This window comes from Aplysia californica, unplaced genomic scaffold, assembly GCF_000002075.1.
Source record: "Aplysia californica isolate F4 #8 unplaced genomic scaffold, AplCal3.0 scaffold00035, whole genome shotgun sequence".
Taxonomy (NCBI): domain Eukaryota; kingdom Metazoa; phylum Mollusca; class Gastropoda; order Aplysiida; family Aplysiidae; genus Aplysia; species Aplysia californica.
Window position 1 is genome coordinate 89729 of NW_004797305.1, and position 22802 is coordinate 112530.

Genomic DNA, 22802 nt, shown 5'->3' on the forward strand with positions numbered 1-22802 from the left:
CACATCTAAAAAATACAAGGACTTTCCTGTCTATATTAAATCTACTGACAATTTTCAGCAATTTCTGCAATTAAAAATTTAAAAAGCATGTGCAATTTTCAATGATTCTAATAGCTCTTTAAATTATAAAAAAACTGCCAAACTATTTATGACATCCAACACTTACACATGACTAGCAAAAGGCAAGGGAGGTTCCTCAGCATCAAAACCATCACAGTAGCGTTCCAGGAATGTGTTGAGGACAGCAAACGTTGCCTCTTGAAGATCTACACAGAAAGGGCGATGCCATGCGATAACTTGCCTGTAGAAAAAGAATGACTGTAAATGTAACACAGAAACATGAAAACCAAAAAAAACCAAACCCCTACTAGTATGAACCCAAACTGCAACTGACCTGTTACTCGCTCCCTTCAGATAAAGACAAAGTACACAGATATACATGCAAGCACAATACACATATTCACTCGCTCACAGATACAATTGAAAAAGTTGTTTTCAGTGTCCAAGCAGTAGATATTTACCAATGCCTCAATGGCAATCATTTTTTAATATAACTTAAAATAGATCATGTTTCCCTTTGGGTGAATATGTATGTTTTTATCTTTGCACAACGACAAAAATCATCATTCCCCCCGGGGCAGTGCTACTGACTGAAGTGTCTTTAGGCCATTCCCAAAGGGGAGACGTTTCTCGTTCTTATGCACAGTAGAATTGCAAATGGGCTGATCCTACAATGTCATGCTCATAACTGTGCCTGAACTACAACAGGGAACTGCTGCTTTTTCTTTCCTAATCCTTACTATCGTCATTTTCCTCTGCTTCTTGTGTATATTTGTCACACTCTTGTGACCCGTTATTTCTGGGGTGCCTTGATAGTCGAAGCAGACTTTGTGCTGTTGAAGCTAGTGAGGTGAGCAGAGTAAATCTGATTCCCTGCAAGGACTTCTCTGTTGACATCCACCCCTTGGCACTCAGATGACCTTATGCCGTAGCAAGCCCCGTAAAACCTCTACTAAAACTAAACCAAAAAAAATAAAAAAATCATCAACTTTTTTAGATCAAGGTCTAAAATGACAAAACTTCAAAACTGAAGATCTATCCATATGAACTGAAGGTTGTAAACAAAAATCAAAAGTGAAGAGAAAAGATCAGAGCTACATCACAACCAGAAAGTATTTTTTAAAAATAGGAATAATCATTTTTTTAAAATAAAAGAAAGGACAAAACAAGTTTTTTCACAGCATGCAATTTTCATCTAAAAAATTAGAGGGAGACCTAATTACCTGTCATAGGGTAGGGCTGTGATTGCCACACTGTGTGAAGTTCCAGCAGAAATTTGCTGAATGTGTGCTCCTTCTAAACCAATGACCTTGCGGGGTCTGGTCACCGGACTCTGAGCATGACCTTGGCCACATTGACCCATGGCATTGTTGCCCCAGGCAAACACTTCATTGTCTGGGAAAAGTAACATACACAAGCATAGACCTAGTAAAGCCTGGTACAATATATTAATGATTAATGATACTTTCCCCCGAAAGTCGTCTTCTAGTCAGTAAGATAATACACTAGTCACCAATATTTTACCAAGATCACTTTTTTCCATTCTTTTGAAATGCTTCAAAGAAATTTAAAAAACGTAACAAAAAGCCTGGAAGCATAAAAGTATGAGTTTGTTTTAGATAATTAAATGAATCACTTGACTAGACACCTGGTACAACAGGCAATACATCAAAGCACCATTATTTTGATTGTAAAAGAGTTAAATCCAATTAGATGGTTCAGGAGGCAGGAGTCATTGACGGGTGGGTTCCCAGCTCTTACCATGAGACAATGCAAGGCAGTGACTGTCACCACAGGTGATGTCCATGATGCGAGTGCCCTGGAGGTCTTCAATCAGCTTTGGGGTCATTGCCGTGAAATCAGCAGACCCAAACCCTAAGCAAGAGCCACAGCCCCAAGCATACACCTGGAAAAAAATGAAGACAAGTAAAGTAAGAAGTCAATTGAACCAGTTTCTGCTTTTCTTATTTTAAAAAAAATTAGCACAGTAATTTAACTGAATCACCCCCCCCCCAAAAAAAAACAAACAACAACAACAACAACAATAACCCGAACCAAAATCAATAAAAAATAAACAAACAAACAAAAAAGGCAACCCCCCCCCCCCCAAAAAAAAACAAACAACAACAACAACAACAATAACCCGAACCAAAATCAATAAAAAATAAACAAACAAACAAAAAAGGCAACCCCCCCCCCCCCAAAAAAAAAGCAAAACTGAGGAGCCTTACCCAGGACACCCCACATTTGTGCCACCACAAATGTTAAACTACATACATACCTCCAGAGAATTTTAAGTTGATACACGAGCAACAAAGCATTTACTACATGGAACTAAAAATATTGATAAATACTGATCATCATAATTACCTGTCCAGTGGAGGTCAAAGCAAGAGAAGACTGGCTACTGCAGGCAACTTTCCTCACGTAAAGACCACGCAATGCCTCAATAACAGCAGGTTTTGCTTGACGGTTTGTGTCTCCGTGACCAAGTTTACCTTTATAGAGAACAGGACAAGATAGATTATCTTACTGTGACCTGATATATCAAACCTCGGAATGGCGCTACTGATTGAAGTGTCTTTTGGCCATTCCCAAAGGGGGGACATGAATATGTTCTTATGCACAGTAAAACTGTAAATGGTACATGGGCTGATTCAACAATGTCATGCTCATAACTGTGCCTGAACTGAAACGGGGAACTGCTGCTTTTTCTTTCCTAGTCCTTACTATCGTCATTTTCCTCTACTTCTTTTGTATGTTTGTCACACTCTTGTGACCCACTATTTCCGGGGTGACAGTCGAAGCAGACTGTGCTGTTGAAGCAAGAGAGGTGAGCAGAGTAAGCCCGATTCCCTGTAAGGACTTCTCTGTTGACATCCACCCCTTGGCGCTCATATGACCTTATGCAGTTGTGAACGCCGTAAAACCTTTTTAAATTTAAAAAAAAGGAAAAAATCTGATATATATACATGGGCCACAGGCAATATGATGCAAAATATTCAATGATTGGCAAATGTATTTAAAAATGTAATTAACTTTTTCTTGGGGACAAAAAGAAGTGTACATGTAAAAAATTTTATAATGCCAATTTAAGAAAAATGATAGGTTAAAACAAAAAAACATTGGGGGAAAACAAGCAGAACCTGCCCACAAACATTCCAAAACCCTTTTCATCAAATCTTTATTTTCACATATCTGTATCATATTTTATTTTTTTATATAGTAGAGGGTTTTACGCCGCTCGCAACTGCATAAGGTCATAATATGAACGCCAAGGGGTGGGTGTCAACAGAGAAGTCTTTACAGGGAATCAGACTTATTCTGCTCACCTCTCTGGCTTCAACAGCACAAGGTCTGCTTCGACTATCAAGGCACCCTAGAAATAGCAGGTCACAAGAGAGTGACAAACATACAAAAGAAGTAGAGGAAAATGACAATAGTAAGGATTAAGAAAGAAAAAGCAGCAGTTCCCTCTTGTACATCAGGCACAGTTATGAGCGTGACATGAATCAGCCCATTTACAATTCTACTGTGCTTGAACGAGAAATGTCCCCCCTTTGGGAATGGCCTAAAGACACTACAGTCAGTGGCACTGCCCTGGGGGGTGTACCTGTATCATATGCGTACTCAAAAGAATATAAAGGGACAGATATAACATTTCATAGCTGTATCTTTAAAAAAACCCATCAAAAGTTAAGACTTTATTTTTTCAAATGAATCTGTTAGATACCTCCAAAACTCAAGTATACTGACCACTGTCCCCTCCTCCAAAAGACCAGACTGTCTTCCCGTCCTGAGACAGGGCCAATGTGTGAGAGCTGCCACAAGCCACTTGACCCACTGGGCCAATCTCCTTCACTTGCTTTGGTAAATTTCGGGAGGTTTTGTCCCCGTGGCCTTGTGAAAAAAAATCAGCAGAACAATCCAAACAGTGAGTATGTATTGATTTTATTCAGGCACAATGTGAGGCATCGTGGTGAAATCAGGCACTCGTCAAAATAGTGAAATCAAAGAAAGAGGCAATTTTCATCTCCTTCAGCAATTTGTATAAATTTTTCTTCTTTTTTTTTATCAACACCTTTTATGCCCATTTAAAACAAATTTCTGTGTGAATTATACTGAAAAACTTATCAAAGGCACACAAGTGTATACCAGCAGTTTCCAAGGAAACAACTTTGTAAGTCACCAAACTTAGGCAGCTATTTTTTCATTAATTTTGCCTCTGATATCAGCGACCCCTACCTCCTTTAATCGCATATATCTCAACTTCTATTCAAGATTTAAGGGTATTTTTTTCATTAAATGCAAGAAAAACAAACAAAACATTAAAATGATAGCTATAACTCCATAAGCCCAAAAATTGACGAGCCCCTGATTCCAACATGTCGTGATGCATATAGATTATCACTAAAAATGAAACCTCTGTCTGTACAATCTTACTATAGCCCCCCTTAATATTTAGAAAAGTATTGACACAAGCTACAAGAAGCAGCACAGACAAATTTACCTAATAATATTTCAAAGACAGAGTGGTACATTTTTCCACAGGAAAGACACTTTGGTTACCTTCTTGCCAAAGTAATCATAGCATGTGGAAAACAAACATGCCAAACTTCTATCACAGCTATACATTTTTAATGTAAAGCAAATGCCTTGTGAAAGTAAGAGAGTAGGACATTGAATTCGTTTTACATCAATCAAGAAAGTAAAGCGAACAATATATATTACATGAATACCTTTTAGGGAGCTGTGTTGGTTTTGTTAAGTCAATGAAATGGGTGTGATTTGTGAACCTTCTTCATTTCAACACAACACCTAAACTAAAAAAAACCTCAAAAGACATTCTCCCAGAGACTATGCTCATGAAGTAATTACAGGACTACTACACCATTAAAAGGGGTATGTGGGTGGAAAACCAGGTCAGAAATCGAATTTTTATCGAATATTAAATTTTGATGAATTTCAATTGCTCAAACATTTCTACACGTCGTCATATGATCAGTTATAGTAAGGAAAGTTCTCTTCCTGCCACAAATTGCCCTTGAAATATGTAGGTATAGGTCTTTCCTCTTGTGTTTTGTTGAAAAACAATTCATAAACTGAACCAAGTAACGTCATAATTCAAACAACACATCGCATCTTTCCCCGAGGTGTTTGGTACCCCTGTTTAGCTCATTTTCCACTGTTTGTGTTTCTGGAATCGACATGCAACAGGAAAATTTGATTTATAAAGTGCTTTTTAAGAAAAAATGTTTTTTAACAGCCCTACCCCCTTAAATTGCCATTACTGTGAGTAAACTAAAGTGTAGAAGCCGTAAAATCTTTGAAATTGCTTTAATTGAAAATCCGTGTTGTACGAATTTAGATCTTTGCTTTATATCCTCACAAAATTTGAAGAAGACTGGTGTACAATCAATGGAGCAATAAACTTCTTAATTGATGAATTTTCGTCATTTTGCTACCATTATCTGCCTGTCGGCTAACAACTGTAAAAAATGTGAGTTTTGAATCTTTTTTCTCAATCTCTATACCACCAAATGTGTAATTTTAATGTTAAAGCAAGCATGAGAGGCCCTCATTTCAAGATACAAATATCAGCCACATATTCCCTTAATTAACTTACTGTACTGGCCATTCCATAAGTCTAAAAAATCATCAATCTTGAAGCCATACCTAATCGCATGTAATCCCCTTCACCCCAAGTGTACAACTCTCCATCCACTGTAACAGCAGCACTATGTCTATAGCCAGCTGACATGCACTTCACCACCTGAAACATACAACAACAAAAAAAGCAGTTGACACCATCTGCAAATAAACCGACTTACATGCAAGATAACAAGTCTACTTAACTTTCGTCCAAATCTTTCACAGCTGTTTTTATGAGCTTGGCCATATTGTAGCCTTTACATATCATCAAAAAACTTGCTAAACAAAATGACGTGATGAATTTTTATTCAAACTAAACTATGTTGTAACAAGAAAATTTTCAAGCTTAAGCTATTCATTTAACTTTTCAAGTTTTTAACCCACATTGTTAAACTACCTTACATTTAACAAAAAAGATTACGTCAGATGTTTAAATACGTTGAGTAAAACAAGGTATGTGCTGAAATGTGCTGAATCATTCACAAAGAAAACTTACCTTTTGAGCTAGTGGACCTTGGATAATTTTTGGGAACTTTTGTGTGTGGTTTCCACCCAAACCCAGCTTACCATAATCACCTAAGGACAGAAACAAGTAATGAAATGAATATGATGTATATCATCCTCCTTTGGCAATCTAGGAGCATTATTATTAAAACTGTGAACTACCAGTAATCAACTTATTTGTTAGAAAGGAAAAAAAAATTAGGCACCACTACCTGACATGCCTTCAAACGCATGACATACATAGGTCAAGCAAATGCATTTTTCAACTTAAAAATTCACACCTGACAACATTGCAGTGTACAAAAGTTTTAAAAGACAACAAAATCTTTTATTGTACAAATATACGCATGAACCTGTGTTATTTACAAAATTTCAGCTTACATAATAAGATGCACTTTGGAAAAAGTCTTTTTCTCAATCCTCAAACACTTTTCCTGCATGAACCGCTTAGAGCTGCTGCTTACCATCTCCCCAGCTGAAGAGTTCTCCTTCTGTGGTAAGAGCCAAGGTGTGACCATCAGACCCTTTGGAGGATGAAATCTTCTTCACCACCCTGGGTGGGTCAAAGGCTAGTTTGCGAGGGGTGGTCTGATTATTGGAGTCTCCAAGGCCCAGACGGCCATAGCTTCCCTTCCCACAAGCACTCACACTGCCATCAGGGTGCAGGAGGAATGAGCAGAACTGGCCAGCTTCCACCTATACCCCAGACAGAAGGAACAGATTAACTTTGTAGGTTTTTCATGCACACTTTAAGAACCTTAGGAATCATTAAGATTGTCATTTCATTTGTGCATGGGATTATCAACTCACACAAATGCATTATCTACCCAACAGATATATGTGTGTCTGAAAGCTATACAGTAGTCTCCGCCTAAGATTTCACCACTTAAGATCCCGCTATCATTAGAAAACACAATTTTTACAATATAAAAGTCACACGAAAGATCCCGCTCTGATTCACTCTGAAGGTCCACATTTTGCTAAGATCCCGCATTTCAGATAATAATTTACAAAACAAAAACGCAGGAGGGCACAGCTGATCAACCAAGAGTGAAAATTTGCAATTACTGAACTGCCCATCACATCACATATCAGCCACTCACTTGAATGTGATTACATGTGCGTTGTAAAACTCGATGAAACGGTACAAGGTTTGCCCCAGACGGGATCATACAAAGGTGTGAACTGACCGACGCGTTTGTTTCCCCCAAAACATTGCACTTGCATCTGAGCTCTGCACCTAAACTTGGATCACTTCCAGGGTGGGTAGGCCGAGCAGGATCACATTGAGCAGTGTCAGCTAAGATTCCATTCGCCTAAGATCCCACATTTTCCTTGCTCCCGAGCATCGGGAGCTTTAGGCGGAGCTATTGTATTCAATTGCTTACAGAACTGTGAGTCTTCAACTGATTACATTCAACATTGAGGAGCATTGGCAAAAAAACATCCCCACCCCACCCCCCCCAAAAAAAAGACAGCCATAACGTTACTATTGCAATCTACTTTTTCATTTTCCTTGAGAAAACTTTTACAAAACCATATTTTCCAAAATTCTATTTTTTCATACATTCTTTGAAGCAAAAAAAAGTGCCCTTTTTTACTAAACTTGAATGAAAGTCCCTCACTTGTTGACACTCAGCAAAGATAGATGTCAGTTTTGGTGTAAGTATTTTTTCCTGGTTCCCCTCAGCCAGCTGGTGACTGCTGTTACTGCCCCAGATGTAGACATCTGATGGATGACTCTGTCCCGGCTTGTGGCTGCCTGGCACAGTTCCAGAGCTGCAGCCTGTCGTAGGGCTATTACCAGTATTTGTATACTCCTCTGCTGCTGAGTGGAGCTGGGAAAAGCAAAATTCTCCTTCGATGAGATGTATTTTATCTTTGAAGCTTTAGATTTAATATGTTTGTTTCAGTAAAGACAAGTACATTTATGTAGTAGCGACCATTTAGTACAGAGAGAAAAGCAAGATAACAGACATAAAAACAAAAAAACAGAGGAGAAGAGCAAAAGCAGGAACTACCAGTCGCACACTCCAGCCACCCATGAGATTCGGTTCGAACAGCATATACAATAGAAACACAGAATCTAACTGCTAGATCATAAACAGCTCTCGCTTAAACTTTACCCTCATAAAATTGCCATACATGATGAATTCAATCACAAGAGTACTAAAGCTAATTTCTCCATAAAAATAGTTTCACTTGTTTGCAACTTCTGAATCTGTTGGACAATACCACAAAGTGGTTATTTTTAGTACAGAGTGAGCATAAATTTCCATGAACCAGAAAAAAACAACATATTTCTGAGTTACTAACAGCAGAAAGGAATGTTTACTTTTCTTTGAGCACTGAGAGACCAGGTGCACAAAACTTTCAAAGAAATGATGGAGAAAGAATTATGATCATTTGGAGACAAATGGGAAAGCTTCAAAACACTAAGTTCATATCAATGCATCAGCACAAAAGCAGACAATACCTCTTCCATCAAAAACATGGCTGCCTCATACATTGGTGAGGTTCCATCTTCATCAATTGAGAGTGTCGTTCTAGGAACACGTGTTGCACCACCCTAAAGTTTAAAAAATAGCATTATATTAAGAAAAATTTGAGAACATATCGAAAGGGGGGAAAAACATACATTAACAGCTATATCTATTACATTACATTCTTCCCATCCAGCCTATGTATGAACATTCAAGTGCCAAAACATTTTCTTGAAACACTCATGCTATCAGTGTACCTTGTTTGGTTGTTTATAAACTTCCAATACAAATGATCATTTCTGGAGTATCAAAGATGAAAGGGAAGGTGTGCATCAGAGGCCGAGACCATCAACAAACTGCACACAAAAAATTCCTCAAATTTTCGTCATCACCAAGCGCCAGATCTGCAACAGACACTGACGATCATTGTTTTCCAGTCATTCCTTTGATTGCATGCTCTCAGCTACATTATCCCGATCTTTCCCCATCACCCACTTGTTTAGGCTCTCCAAGTAAGTTGCTCTGGGTCCACCCCTGTCTCGTTTGCATTCAGCTTTACCAGTAAGAGCTAGATGTTAAGGCCTTTATGTCTGTTCAAGTGTCCTAGAAAGTGCATTTCCTTCCAGATGGTTTTTATCATGAGCAGCTTGGGAGGGAATAATTAAATTCTATTTATTGATAAAAATTCAGCATTTTCTCAAAACTACAAACTGGTTGGGTTTTTTTTGCCTAGTCCAAGCAAAAACTAGATTTCACTTTCACTGGGGATAGGTGAAAACATTTAAATAAGCAAGGGTGGGGTGTTTGAAAGACATTCAAGCAATCATTGAGGAGGCAAGAAACAAGAAGTTTTGAAATCAGAACACACATTATCAACTGGCAGAATAGGCAGAAATAGCAATCGGGTTGATACAGTGTTGAACTCTACAACTCTGTTGTTTAAATACAAGAGCTGAAATAAGCAGTTTGAGAAAATAGCATGACAATGGCAAAAGTTGTGACTCTATCTATTGTGGTGGTGGTTGGTACTGGGGTATTGGGGGGAGGAAGAGGTGGGGTCTGGTTGGAATCAGTTGGAGAGGCTTGGCTTCACCAAAGTTAAGATGCTAGTGTACATTTTAACTGGACTCACCGTCTTCTGAATCATTTGGGCTAAAAGTGCCCTGAAAAACGTGGTGCTGAGCCTTCCATACTTAGACCCAGCCCCACGTTTCTGCTCTCCTTGAGCTGTTGCAGATGCATGCAGAGCCAAGTCAACCCAACCTAGCAAGTGATGTAGTAGACCACGCTGCATAGCCAGTGACAGCATCAGCTGCGATGCCAACTGTTGACCGTTAAGATCGGCCCCAGACTGAGGAGTGGCAGCCAAGCGGAGAAACTGGGTCACTGCATTCAGGGACTCTGTGCCTGCAATAAGTTAAAGCAAAATGGAATAGAACTATTCAAGCAAAGATATATACATGATATAATTGACTTTCATTGGCATTAAAAACATGCAACAAAATCAAACCTTTTCGTGGAATCTCCCTGCATAAAATGCAGTAAACAGATATAAAATTTGCTTCAGATGGAAACAGGTACAAGGAAATCAGACAAAATTGCTATCTTATTTGACAACAAAATATTATCATTGAGACTTTGCAGAATGAGCACAACACTGATTCCTATAAGAGAACCAATAAGGCTTCTGTTGAGGAGGAATAAGGTGGTCTTTAAGTCAAACAAACAGGGTGCTCCCAACAATGCCTACATTACTGTCAGCTTTTATTATTTTGTTGTTTGTTTGTTTTTTCTAAACAGCAATAGTGCATCACAAAAAAGGCATCAAATCTATAAATCTATAATGCCTGTCTCTCCATCTGGAGTGGTTCGAAATGTAGACGAGTAAGCATCTGAGAGTCAACTAAACTCTTATGATCAACTACAGTTGAAGGATGACAACAACACAAAATATGAATGAAATCCAAGAGACCAGCATTTGGAGTAGGGTTTTTCTTATGTTGTTAACAGTAGGGCTGTACGGTTCTTACCCATCCCTGCCGGGCGCTGAATTTGTCATGAAATTATCACAAAATGTTGTGGTACATCCACAAATAATAGAGAATGATGCCCGGAAAAAGAAAGAGGACAAAGAAAAGAGAAGGGTATGAGGTGAGAGGGACTACTAGTAAGAACTAGGAAAGAAACAATATGCAGCGATCTGGATGGTGGACAGGGACTTTTAGTCTTATTTCAATATTTCCACAACTCACCAAGAGATGTGAGCTTGTTCTCATTTGCCAGGGATAATGGCGGCAAAGAAGAAACAACATCCAAGGCTGTGACTAGGACATCGTTGCAGGAAGACATCTGCCCAGATGCTGCAGCCAGTGCCCAATTTTGGTGGAACAAAGAGAACAGCATGCTGAGGCCAGTCTTGACACCAATCTTGATGAGGGCATCGCTGCCAGATGGACAAAGGCTCTCCGAATGCTCTGACCCTTGGCCCTTTTTGCTTTCATTGGAGGCAGCTTGGGAGACTGCGGGTGTCTCAAGGATGGCGTGATACTTTTGTGATGTCGCATAATAGATCCTCTGGAGCACTAGCACCCTTTTTAACAAAACCTGAAATTGAAAGTCAGACCATGTGTATAATGCTTGCAATCATCAAACTCTCAGATTTTATAAATTTTGTGTACCAGCTTGGCATAAATTTTACAATAAATATACAAAACCAGAGCTGTGGAACAAAAAAGGTCATAAAGAAATTAAATTCCCCAGACAAATTTTCCCCGTTTGCTGTGGCTGTCATATTAAAGAGAGATTCTGAGCAGGACGAATCAGTAACTTGGTACAAGATAAAATAACAGGTGATACAGAATATGATGGTCTCAGACAGTCAGAAAAAACTATATGGTGGACAAAGACAAGAAGCAGTACAAATAACCTCATATCCGATGACATGGGATTTAATAAAGGGAGAAAGAAACCCTCTTTTTTACTTATTAAATGAACAATACACATTGTACCAAACGAACAAAGCACACTGTATTAAATTAACAATGCACTTCGTGTTGAATGAAGAGTGCATATTGTAAAGAATGAACATGTACCAACTCTATTTTTATTTGTCAAAATAAGAGAAACAAGTACTTATGCTGAGCAATTAGTACAGCTTGAAAATACAGAGGTGCGAAATCTCTTCTGAAGAATTAAAATGAAAATCCTTTGTCATGAATAAGAGTCATGCATATGGAAAGGCTACAATACATTTCATTCGTGTGGCTTTAGATGTTTGTATAGAGATAGGTCATCCTGTTCATTACCTCAGTAAACACAACTGTTGAGCAGTTAATGAGTGCCAGGGTTTTAATTGAAATAGATGACCAGATGTATGACTTATAAAGCATTTAATATACTGCTCACCTCACATAACACAAATGTGAGGCAGTGTGGGTGAAATCAGGCGCTCGTCAGAATAATCAAGAAGAAGAAACTGGAATTTATTTTGCCGTAGGTTTGTGAACTTTTATTGAATTTTTGTTTTTTGGCTAACACCTTTTATATATGCCCATTACAGAACACATTTCTGTATGGATTTTACTGAAAAATGTTGATTAAAGGCACAAAAAAAAGTACATTTTCAGTTTCCACGGACTCTCAAGCTGAGAAAATAACTACTCTTTGGCGGCCATTTTCTCACTAATTTTACTTCTGAAACCAGGTACCTCCTTCATTCGCAAATATCTCAACTTGTATTCAAGATAAATGAATATTTTTTTATCCATAGCAAGACAAACTCTACATGCCCAAAAATTGACAAGAGCCTGATTCCAGCACGTGGTGACACATATATTCAGCAGAATGAATGATGCATGATAGCATAAAACATTAACATACCTGAGCAAATGGAGTGTTGCTGCTTACAACCTCTGCCAAGAACAACTGGTTTGACAACAGGGAATCAAGCAAATGTTCCTGTTCATCAACACTGAAAGCATCAGAAGCAGAACTGAAGTCTGGCAGCACTGAACCCTTTAAAAAGATAGCTTGTGGGGGTATGTGGACAATCTCCTTGTTGGTGATGAGGCGTTCATAAAGCTCATCGAGGTCCTCCTTCAAGGTCAAGCTTTCACAGTCTTCCTCAACCCAAATGGAATTGAAGTGCTCAATCCATTTGAATTTGAATTTCTGCAGAGCCATCCTGCTCCCCCAATGACCCTCTCAAGACCTGCAAAACCAGGGCAGTAAAATATTATTTACTCAAGACCCTTTCAAGCCCTGCGGAAAAAAAAGGCTAAATGAAATCAAACCGCGACAACTATGGAAACGTTTTTTAAACCCAATATCTTTCATAATACAACAAGACCAATGGTCCTTCTCTTAGGCGAGCAACAAAATGCGAAGTCTTTATAGTCTAATCCTACATTTTGGATTTAAAGACTTTCTCTTGTTGTTGTTGTTGTTGTTAGCGATCCAGTAGCATCTGAGCGTTAACTCTTCTGCATGATGCCTTTCGGTAATAGTTGCATGTTTGTTCTAATTGTTGTCTTGAGGAGTAGAGGCAATTAGATGTGTGGGGTAGCTTGGGAAGAAAACATCCCCTTAAATCAGTTAGTTTTCTACAGAAGAACAGATGATGTTCCACTGTCTCTGAGGGGTAGTCACATAGTGGGCAGGCAGCAGACTGCTTTACTCCAATTCGGTTGAGATGTTGGTTGAGGGGTACATGTTGTGTTCTAAGTTGGAAGATTATGGATTGATCTCCCCTCCTCAACTCATTGATTGGATCTTTGACCAGTGGTTTATTCATGTGGCCATACATCCTCCTTCCTGTCGTACCTGTGGCTTTCTCTTCAGACTGAGAAAGATTGTTGTCTGACCTTAGAAGTCTGTGACATTCTATTACTTTTCTGTTCATTCCCCTGCTACATCACAAAAGGGTAGTCAACTGTTGGTTTTTCAACCTGCAGTGCAACTAATTTTGATGACTATTTTTCCTACTTCATTTAATAGGGCCCCTTGCCTTCCGACAGCCACATTTGATTTCGAAGAGGTACTCTTTTTTATACTGACTGGTGGATTTTCAGGTGGCCGAAGCCAACTCTCATCAATTTTAGGATCACTAAAGGATCATTAATGTGTGCAACTAGCACACAGGACCTACAAGATTTTTTACTCGTACCAAAGAAGGCAAAGTATTAGATTTTACCAACCCAAAGATCACGGGTGTGGCTGAAAGACAGTAAGCAATAAAAAAGAAGCCAGGAATAGCAATACAGAAAATGTCAGGAGTAACGGTGAGAGAAGCAGAGAGGAGGGGTTGGGGGGATGAGAGAAAGTGGTGATGTAAGTGGGTGACAGAACAGGACAAGGAGGAGGAAAGGAAGTCAAAGGAAAGCATTTTAGAGAAGAAAACTTCTTTGTCCCTATTGTTGGTTCCTATGTATTTTTAAAATTCTGGTGATGTGAGATTTGCGTGGCTGACTACGACAATTTTTTTTTCATTGGTTGATAAAATAAACCGGTGCCGTTGTTCTAGACAGGTGGTCTTCTTGTGTTATGACATTATAGAAAAAATGCAAGTGAGGAAGTAGGGTTTGATGAGAGGGAAGTGGTCCATACTAAATACAGATGGTCCAAGACAATCACCTCTGAACAAACAACCACTACCCCTTTACCATTATACGATGACATCATCCAAAAACATCCACCTGTTTTAAGACAACCACTTCGCCTTTAGTATTATTTTACTCTCACTCCCCAGTCAAAAATACAGCAGTTTAGGCCTCAAAACTGCAGTGCATCTGAATTTGAATTTGAAAGGAGCATAGAGATGAAAGTAAAAATTACAGACCACCACTTTTTAGTATTATTGATTAATTGGACCCATCTTGTGTTGACTGCTGAAGCAATGTTTTTTGTAGGTTTTATGGCACATTATAAACGACTATGATATTCGAAACAGTCACAAATACAAGATATCTGTACTTCTATTGGATGTTTATCTAATGAATTTTTGCTTACTTATACACCAAGAAACGCTGATGCGCAAGCGTAGGGTCAAGTGTCAAAGAGTTTTGTGCATACACACGTCTTTCACTCTGCCTGTCACACTGCTCATGAGCAACCATTTTACTGCTCATGAGCAACCATTTTACTGTGCATGAGCAACCATTTCCTTTTAGTTTTTAACTTGTAGTCTTGCCTTCTGAGTTGTGATGAAAATCATCTGAAAACTATGGATTCCTGCCAGTCGTGCACCTTCAACGTATTTCTAGGCCATTTCAAGATTCTACAAAGACAACCAGAAAAGTCATGTTTTTTTTACGTTTGCATGGTGTTTTGCTGAAGCAAGTTGTGTTCAGACAAGGAGCAGTGCGAGTTAATAAGGTAGAAAGTAAGGGAGCTTTTCAAAGGGGCTTTACCTTTGCCCAATTGAAACTTGAAACAAATAGGTTCACAATTGGGAGTTATAGGTATAGGAGGCTTGCCCATCGTATTTTCCAACATTTAGGTTGATTTGCAGTGATTTTAATGGTTCATGAAATCAAACCACAAAACATCAGAAAATCACTGATTAGCTCACAGTGTACTGTATGAGATAGGTCCACTACTGCAAAAGGAATACCAGTCATTTTGTCACACAGTCATTTAGTCACACCGGTGCAGTCAAGACGTCACACCCCAAATCCACAATGTTGAACGAAGACGGTCCTTTGATAGCACACTTGCGAACATTGAACGCCCATTGTCATGGCAATCGCAAATCACGATTTTGGGGGGAGGGTTGGGGGTATGTGTGGAAGGAGGGGGGAGGGGTGTGAGTCTGGATCGTTCCTACCTGATCAGGTACACCGTTTAATAATTATATAGGGCCTAATATGTAGGCTTATTAACAATATTGAAATCTATCTGTTGGGCGCGATCTGTCGATTTGCGCGATCCATTGATCGCGCAGCCCATTTGGTAAATCGAGGAAATGCGCGACAATCCATTGATTGTAGCGCATTCTGTTGATCGGCGCGCAGCACTTTTTGTCGATCCGTTTGGTTGCGCATTCTATAAATCTTACCCCTGAGTTTTGTTATGTTTTGTTGTCGTCCAGAGTGTAATTTACTTTCACTTTCCAAAGTCAAACCGAAATTGAATGGAAGTAACTTGAAGTCAAGGTTACAATAACTTACTACATCGCAATAACGGAAGTTGAAATCAGGGTTATAGTATTATAGGTCGGTGAGTATCACTCCGAACACTTATTCAATATGGAGCGGTTCACAGCGATAATGGAGAAAGAAGTGCAGTTGTTATCTAAAAATCCTGGGTCTGCATTACTGACAAAGTTTGACATGATTGTTAAACATTTGAAGCAGCCAGAAAAAACCCACTGATGCCCATTTTTGACATTGGGTAAAAAAAAGCGATTTTCCTTGATGAACATGCCAGGCATTGGTTTGGTTGACATTCTGGTGGTCCCAAACGAAAAAGGCAAGGTAAGACCTATTTTTCAATTTTCTTAATGTAGCTTTACGACTTATATCCCCATACCCCCTTTTGAGCATAGGCTAGTACTAACTCTGTCTGCTATATTTTTTATTATTATGTAACTATTGCAGCTGATATTGTGACTATTGTTAAGATATCTGTTGTTTTATCATTATTATTATTATATTGGTTACATTACATCGCCCAGGACATTTTATTGTAAAAACGACAATTTTTTTATTAACCAATATTTATCAACCAACGTCAGTAAAAAAAATTGTTTTAATAAAAAGGGCATGGCACCCAAAAAAAGAAACTTAAAAGGTTTTTTTTTCCACAGGACGCAGGTTCTGCAAGCTACTTGAGAGTGCTCCATGGTCATCAGCGTTCTGCTTGAAATTCACGCTACTGAGCTAAAGCATAGCGGTTATAAAAAAGTGCTTGACTTTTCTCAAAGACATTATCAAGGAACAACTAGAGGTTTTGTTCAGAAAATCTGCTCACAATGCCCAACATGTCAGCTTAGTGCGCCACAAATTACCAGACCTCCCCTCAAGCCAATGGTTGAAAAAGACTTCCTTGAACGCATTCAAATTGACCTGATAGACATGAGACATAGCCCACATGGAGATTACCACTACATAGCCCATTTTATGAATAATTTTTTGAAATTCCATGTCTTGTTTCCTTTGAAAATAAAGTCGGCACTCGAAGTTGCTAGGTTACTGGAAGAAAGAGTTCTGGCATATTTTGGACCTGCCAAAATGTTTCATTCAGACAATGAACTAGAGAATTCGTCAAACAAGTCATGAGGGCTCTTTTTAAGTCATGGGGCGGTCAAGTGACTTTTGTGAATGGTAGGCCTCGACATTCACAATCCCAAGGCCTTGTTGAACGAGGCAATAGAACAATGGAACAGAAACTTGCTGCAATGAAAGTCAACGAAGGTTGCGACTCGAATACACATATCATTGGGCAAAATGGCTTCCAAGGATTATGTTCTCTTTGAACACAGAAGTGCAATGCACTACAAATGAGCTCCCATACAAAGTTGTCTTTGGGAAGTCTCCACCAACAGGGCTTTTCCCTGGGGCAGATTCAACAATTGAGGAGGAAGACTTAGATGAGTCACACCAACTGCTGCATGCAGAGACCAATTCCCACACCACAAAAAAGGCTGAGGCTAGAACTAGAAAGTAATGTCACTAAAGAACCAGACCAACCATCACAGTTGTCTGAAACAGAGCCACCAACTCAGCATTCTGAGGAAGATTCAGAGCCACCGCCACAGCATCCCAAGTCTGAACCAGAGTTCAACAGGCATACAGTTGTGCGAAAAAGAACCTACCGAAAAACTGTTGATGCAGCTAAACGAATGGAGATATTTAACAACAACACAAAAAGAGTAAAAATCGCAAGCTTTAGTGTAGGTGAAACAGTTTCCCTAGCAATACCAAAACTAGACAGGGCATCTACAGATCTAAAACGATTGCCTGCAATAATCATTCAGGTTCATGGACAGAAGAGACCGTTGTATTCACTAGCCACAAAATATGGACGCCTAAAATCTAAACTTTTTTGCAGGTGACCTAGAACAATTCACAGGTGATGTTACACCAAACCTGAAAGAGGAAATCACTCTTCGAGAGGCTGCAAAAAGGCATCATCCAGAGAATTTATTCACAAAAAGCTTTAGTAACTGAGTGTCAGGTTGCAAATCAAAACGACGTCCGTGTCTAGTAAACAACATACATGCTCGACACACTGCCATTCTTCAACAACATGTCAAAACAAAGATGAGCCAAAAAGTGATGCAAGTGGTCAAGTTTTATCTGACAAAGACACTACAGATTTAAGATGTCCAACAGTGTACTTGAACGATAACCACATAAATGCTGCGCAAAATATTCACGCCAGCAGTACCCAGAAGCAAACGGACTGCAGGACACGTTGCTACAGCAAAACTCGTCATTTAATGTGCAAACCCGTTCTTTTATACAAATATTCCACACACTATAATCATTGGATAACAATTGCAAAGAACGACAATTTAAGCAGATTAGGATATATGATTCCCTTTGCCAATTTCTTGCCAAAAAAATTATAGAAAGCGAGGCCAAATACATACTTAGTGATGACGATATGATTGAGTTTGTTCTCATGAACAATCAACTACAGGGTTCTTTTCCAGATTGTGGTGCATTTGCTGTGGCATTTGCGAGTTTTGCCACATCACTGCTGTGTGGAGAAGATCCCACACAACTCGAGTATGACAAATGTGAAGTTTGACAGCATCTGAGATGGTGTATCAAAACTAAGAACTTTGTGGCATTTCCAAGTCGCCCCAAGTCTAAATTAGAAATTTACTGTGTTTGCCGTTGACAGACGATGGAAACCTGATGTTAGAATGCAAGGAATGCAATCTCTGGTTCCATGCCAAGCGCGTAAAAGACTAAAAACACAGCGACAACATAAAGAAGCCGCCAACAGTTGGTTCTCTTGTTCAAGGAAACAATAAAGAAAACAATACTTGTATATATAGCCCCCCTGGCAACAATAATTTAAAAACACACACACATAATTGTAACATGAGCGGACCATGAAGCTAAGTGGACAATCGGGGTAGATCTGAGTTGGTTGGAACAGGCGGAGCCTTGCTTCACAGCACTCGCCAAGTCGCGAGTAGGGCCGAGGGGGTTGCAATTATGCAAATGAGCTCTTGTGTGCATCTCGCTCCCTCCATTGTACTTTGCCGGATCAGGAGTAGGCAGAGTCGGCCTAGCGAGCAAATAAGAATAGTGGACCATGAGATTAGAGACCAATTTTAAACCTCAAGGTGTCAGTAGGGTCGTGGGTCAAAGAGCACGGTGGCATGGTTGTGATGACCGAAAAACCCGGTAAGAGACGTCAGTCGGTTGTTGCCAGTCAAAGGATGAGGACGTAGTAAAACTGAGTAGGAGAGTGAGTAGGGGAGCTTGGAAAGGAAAAATAGCAGGCCACAGGCACCAGGGGCGCCATGTAGCGAAAGCAGTTCAGACCGGTGGTCCGATAAAGTACAAGGCCGTCGTTATTTGGACTCGAGTCCGAATAACATTTTTTCATATTCGGACTCGAGTCCGAATAAACCCGGAAAAAAGGAAGTGTCTTCATTCTATAGATTTAACGTTCAGTGCTTCCAATTTTTCGACATTTTTTAGTTTCCCCCCACACCTTTTCTGCCGATCCGATGCCCGCTGCCTCACTGATACGCGCCCCCCACCCCCCATGTTTCCCACTTTCTTTGTTGTAGAAAAAGGTAAATTTGAAAATTAGCAGACCACCTGGCACCTGCATATTATGAGCTGTGTAAAAAAAAAAAAAGACCGATTCGTTCAAATACACAAGCCTGTGTCATATCGATTGTTTACCAAGAAAAAGTTGTGTTGCTGTGTGGAGCTGAGCATACGGCAACTTTTGATTCCATAGACCAGCGCACAATTCATTACGTAGATCTACGTCAAGACTAGCTTATTATTGTAATAATGATCAGTTGCCGGGGGGGAAAAAGACTGACGCGTATGCGACGTTCAACGCCCGACCGATAATGCCCCCCCCCCCCACACGCACACAGCCACACGTGTGCTGGCCGCCCATCCAACCCCGACACACGCTAACGAGCCATCTTTAATTGCTTCTGATGACCTCTTGACAAATAAACATTTATTAGAAGCGCTATAACTTTTCAGGCCGGCCTCAAATTCATCATAAGATTAAAACTCGGCTCCTGCACAAAACACCTTTTTGCCCGAAGTGATCCTGGTCTCTACCCAGCCTGAGGCGAGTCACGAGGGAGGCAGGACAGGAAGCCGGATTCACGAGTCAGGAAGTCGGAACGTGATGTCATGCTGGACAAGAATCAGAGTCCGAATAACATTTTTTCATATTCGGACTCGAGTCCGAATAGTCACTTCGAAAGAACAATCTTACCTGACCGTGTGAAAAAATGACCTGTAACCTGCAAAGTAAGCCTGAGTGCCTCTACTCTCTTAGCTCTACACCTTACTTTTCTCCTCAGCCTCAGTCAACACAACAAAATGGGCGGCCGTCTTAGACAATTTCGGCCTAGATCTAGATCTATAGGCCTTACATGCCTTACATGAACAATCAAAATCAAGTAAGAGTAGGCCTACGTGACCGTTCTACACACAGTAGTCTCAGTGTCAGTGACAATGTGAAGTAGAGGGAACGATCTTCGAGCTGCTATAGAATAGCATAGGCATAGGGTGATCTTGTAGTTCCGTTGGTTTAAGTCCACGACCCATTTGTTTACATCCAGAGAAGAAATCCAGAAGTCTTGATGACCAAATACTCTTTGAAATAGGCTGCACAAAGAGCAGGGATGCAACCTAACTTTAAAACATCACATTAGGAAAACATTCACGGGGGCATGCCCCCCTGAACCCCCCAACCTCCATATTTTTATTAGTTCAGGGGGGCACCCTGAAACCCCCCATCTCTTGACTTTAACGAACGAAAAACTACAAAATCGCCTATGATCCGAATAATGGACTACAGGAGATCGTTCCTTAATAAGGTGTTGTGGAAAAAGTAACCTTACTTACAGAACATACAGCAATGCAGGACAATTTAAAGCCACGTTAGTTACAGCATCTTCGGTTCTCTACCAGTACCACTCCAGCGGGTATTAGCACTTTGCAGTTTGCAGACTAAGCTAGGCCTAGATCTATTCCAAACGACTGCGAATCAATAATACCAATGACAGGGAAATTCTAAACATTCACGAAGATGGCCGAGTAGCCAAATAGTATGAGTGAGATACTTTTGGACTTGGATTCTCTTAATGAAAAACGCATTGCAACTAATTTTATTTAGCAGTTATCCTAGAAATATTGTCAAACTCTATACTTTTAAAGGAATGAAAAGCGTTAAAATACACAACTATAAAAATCCACTATTTTCATATTTTTGGTGTAAAAAAAAGTGGCCAAATTGCCAATTGCCAATGGCAAATTAATGACGTCAGATAAATGTCTATAATGACTTCAGCGAAAAAATATCTATAAAAATGCGTCAATCAAAGATAAGAACATTATCATACTCCATGAATATTACTTTTGGCGTCACGGGAGTTATCGAAGATGATTATAGAATGGCATTTTGGAACGTATCCAGTACACAGTATAGGCTACTTGGATATTCAGACACGCTTTCTAGAGAGGAAAACCAGTCCGAGAAGATTATTTCTCACACAGTATTGGTTCCTCTCTAGAACGTGTATTCATTTTAACATAATAATAATAATAATAATAATGATGATAATAATAATAATAATGATGATGATAATAATAATAATAATAATAATAATAATAATAATAATAGTAATGATGATGATGATGATGATGATGATGATGATGATGATGATGATGATGATGATTATATGGGGGCAAGGAAAATACGGGATCTTAAGCGAATGGGATCTTAGCCGACGCACCAAGGGGAGAATCCACGGGGGCTCAGCATGTTCAGGCCCACAATCAGTAAAGTGATCTCCCCAACTCTGAAATGAACTGACATGACCCCTGTGGTGGGTTTATGATATTATATTATTATGTCGGGTTACCCTTGATAACTATATAATCACAATAGCATAATGAGGCATGCCATATATTTACTTATCCAGTTGTGACTATCAAGATCTACGCTGATCCTATTACTCCTCTCCTTTACTCTACCTGTCCAACATGTATCACTTCCCATCTCTGACCGAGTTCCTTCATCTCTGTCTTCATTAATGCATCACTGTGCTGGAATAGCACTCCACCCGGCGTCTTGCGAGTGGGACTTGCAGCTTAATCAGCCCTACCTGGATTTCTTTTTTTTTTTTTTTTTTGGTAAGTGTTTTGCGGCGCTCGCAACTGCATAAGGTCCCATGAGCGCGCGGGACACACCTAATACTTTTAGTTGGTAGGAAATTTTGAATTTTGCCCGGATGGCGGTCGAAACCTAGTCTTATCGATTTAAGACCACCAAGGGATCTTTAACGTGCGCAACTTGCACACGGACGCTCCGATGTTTTTCGCCCTTGTCCAAGAAGGCTAGGTGTAGATTTTTCCTACCAGAAGATCAGGGGTGTGGCAGAAAGACAGCTGTAAGAAGGAGCCAAGGAGTAGCAGTAGAAGGGCTGCAGAAAGAGTCAGGAGGTGAGGGGGTGGGGGCAGAAAGAGGAGACGAAAGCAGACGACAGAATATTGCTAGAGAGCAGGAAAGGAGGTGAAAAGAGACAATTTTAGAGAAGAAAATTTTTCTATCGCTACCCGGATTCGAACCCGGGACGTACTTTGAACACCTTAATCTTTAGGCCACGAGATCCCCCTGGATTTCTTCATCAAAAAGTTACTCCTCAAACTAAAATCAAAACAAAACATTTCACAAGAATGTTTAAAGAGGGAAAAGATAGTACCTGTGTAAGACGGAATCGCAAGGGAGCGAGCCAGACAAAAATTCCGTCTCAGACATTTTCCGTTTTAGACGGGAATTTAGGGGGAGATGGAAGTTGGGGGGGGGGGGGGGTCCAAAGGCCCAGCCGGTGGGATCAAGGATTGCTTGTTCGATCGGCAAGTAGTCGTCAAAATTCCACAC

General features: G+C 39.8%; 1 protein-coding gene across 3 annotated transcripts in view; it reads right to left on the reverse strand.

Moving 5' to 3' along the window:
- Window positions 1-21035, reverse strand: part of LOC101863489 (probable E3 ubiquitin-protein ligase HERC1) — a 109410-nt gene extending 88375 nt beyond the window's left edge. For all 3 annotated transcript variants that reach the window (XM_035973858.1, XM_013091385.2, XM_035973857.1), the window contains exons 1-14: window positions 20765-21035; window positions 12579-12909; window positions 10952-11303; window positions 9832-10106; window positions 8693-8785; window positions 7842-8054; window positions 6681-6912; window positions 6209-6288; window positions 5737-5833; window positions 3817-3960; window positions 2431-2558; window positions 1822-1966; window positions 1284-1455; window positions 167-301 (exon numbers count right to left, since the gene is read on the reverse strand). In XM_035973858.1, the coding sequence (XP_035829751.1) occupies window positions 167-301; window positions 1284-1455; window positions 1822-1966; window positions 2431-2558; window positions 3817-3960; window positions 5737-5833; window positions 6209-6288; window positions 6681-6912; window positions 7842-8054; window positions 8693-8785; window positions 9832-10106; window positions 10952-11303; window positions 12579-12881 (2369 nt within the window). In that variant the 5' untranslated portion in view covers window positions 12882-12909; window positions 20765-21035. The remainder of the gene's footprint in view (window positions 1-166; window positions 302-1283; window positions 1456-1821; window positions 1967-2430; window positions 2559-3816; window positions 3961-5736; window positions 5834-6208; window positions 6289-6680; window positions 6913-7841; window positions 8055-8692; window positions 8786-9831; window positions 10107-10951; window positions 11304-12578; window positions 12910-20764) is intronic.
- Window positions 21036-22802: the final 1767 nt, after the last annotated feature.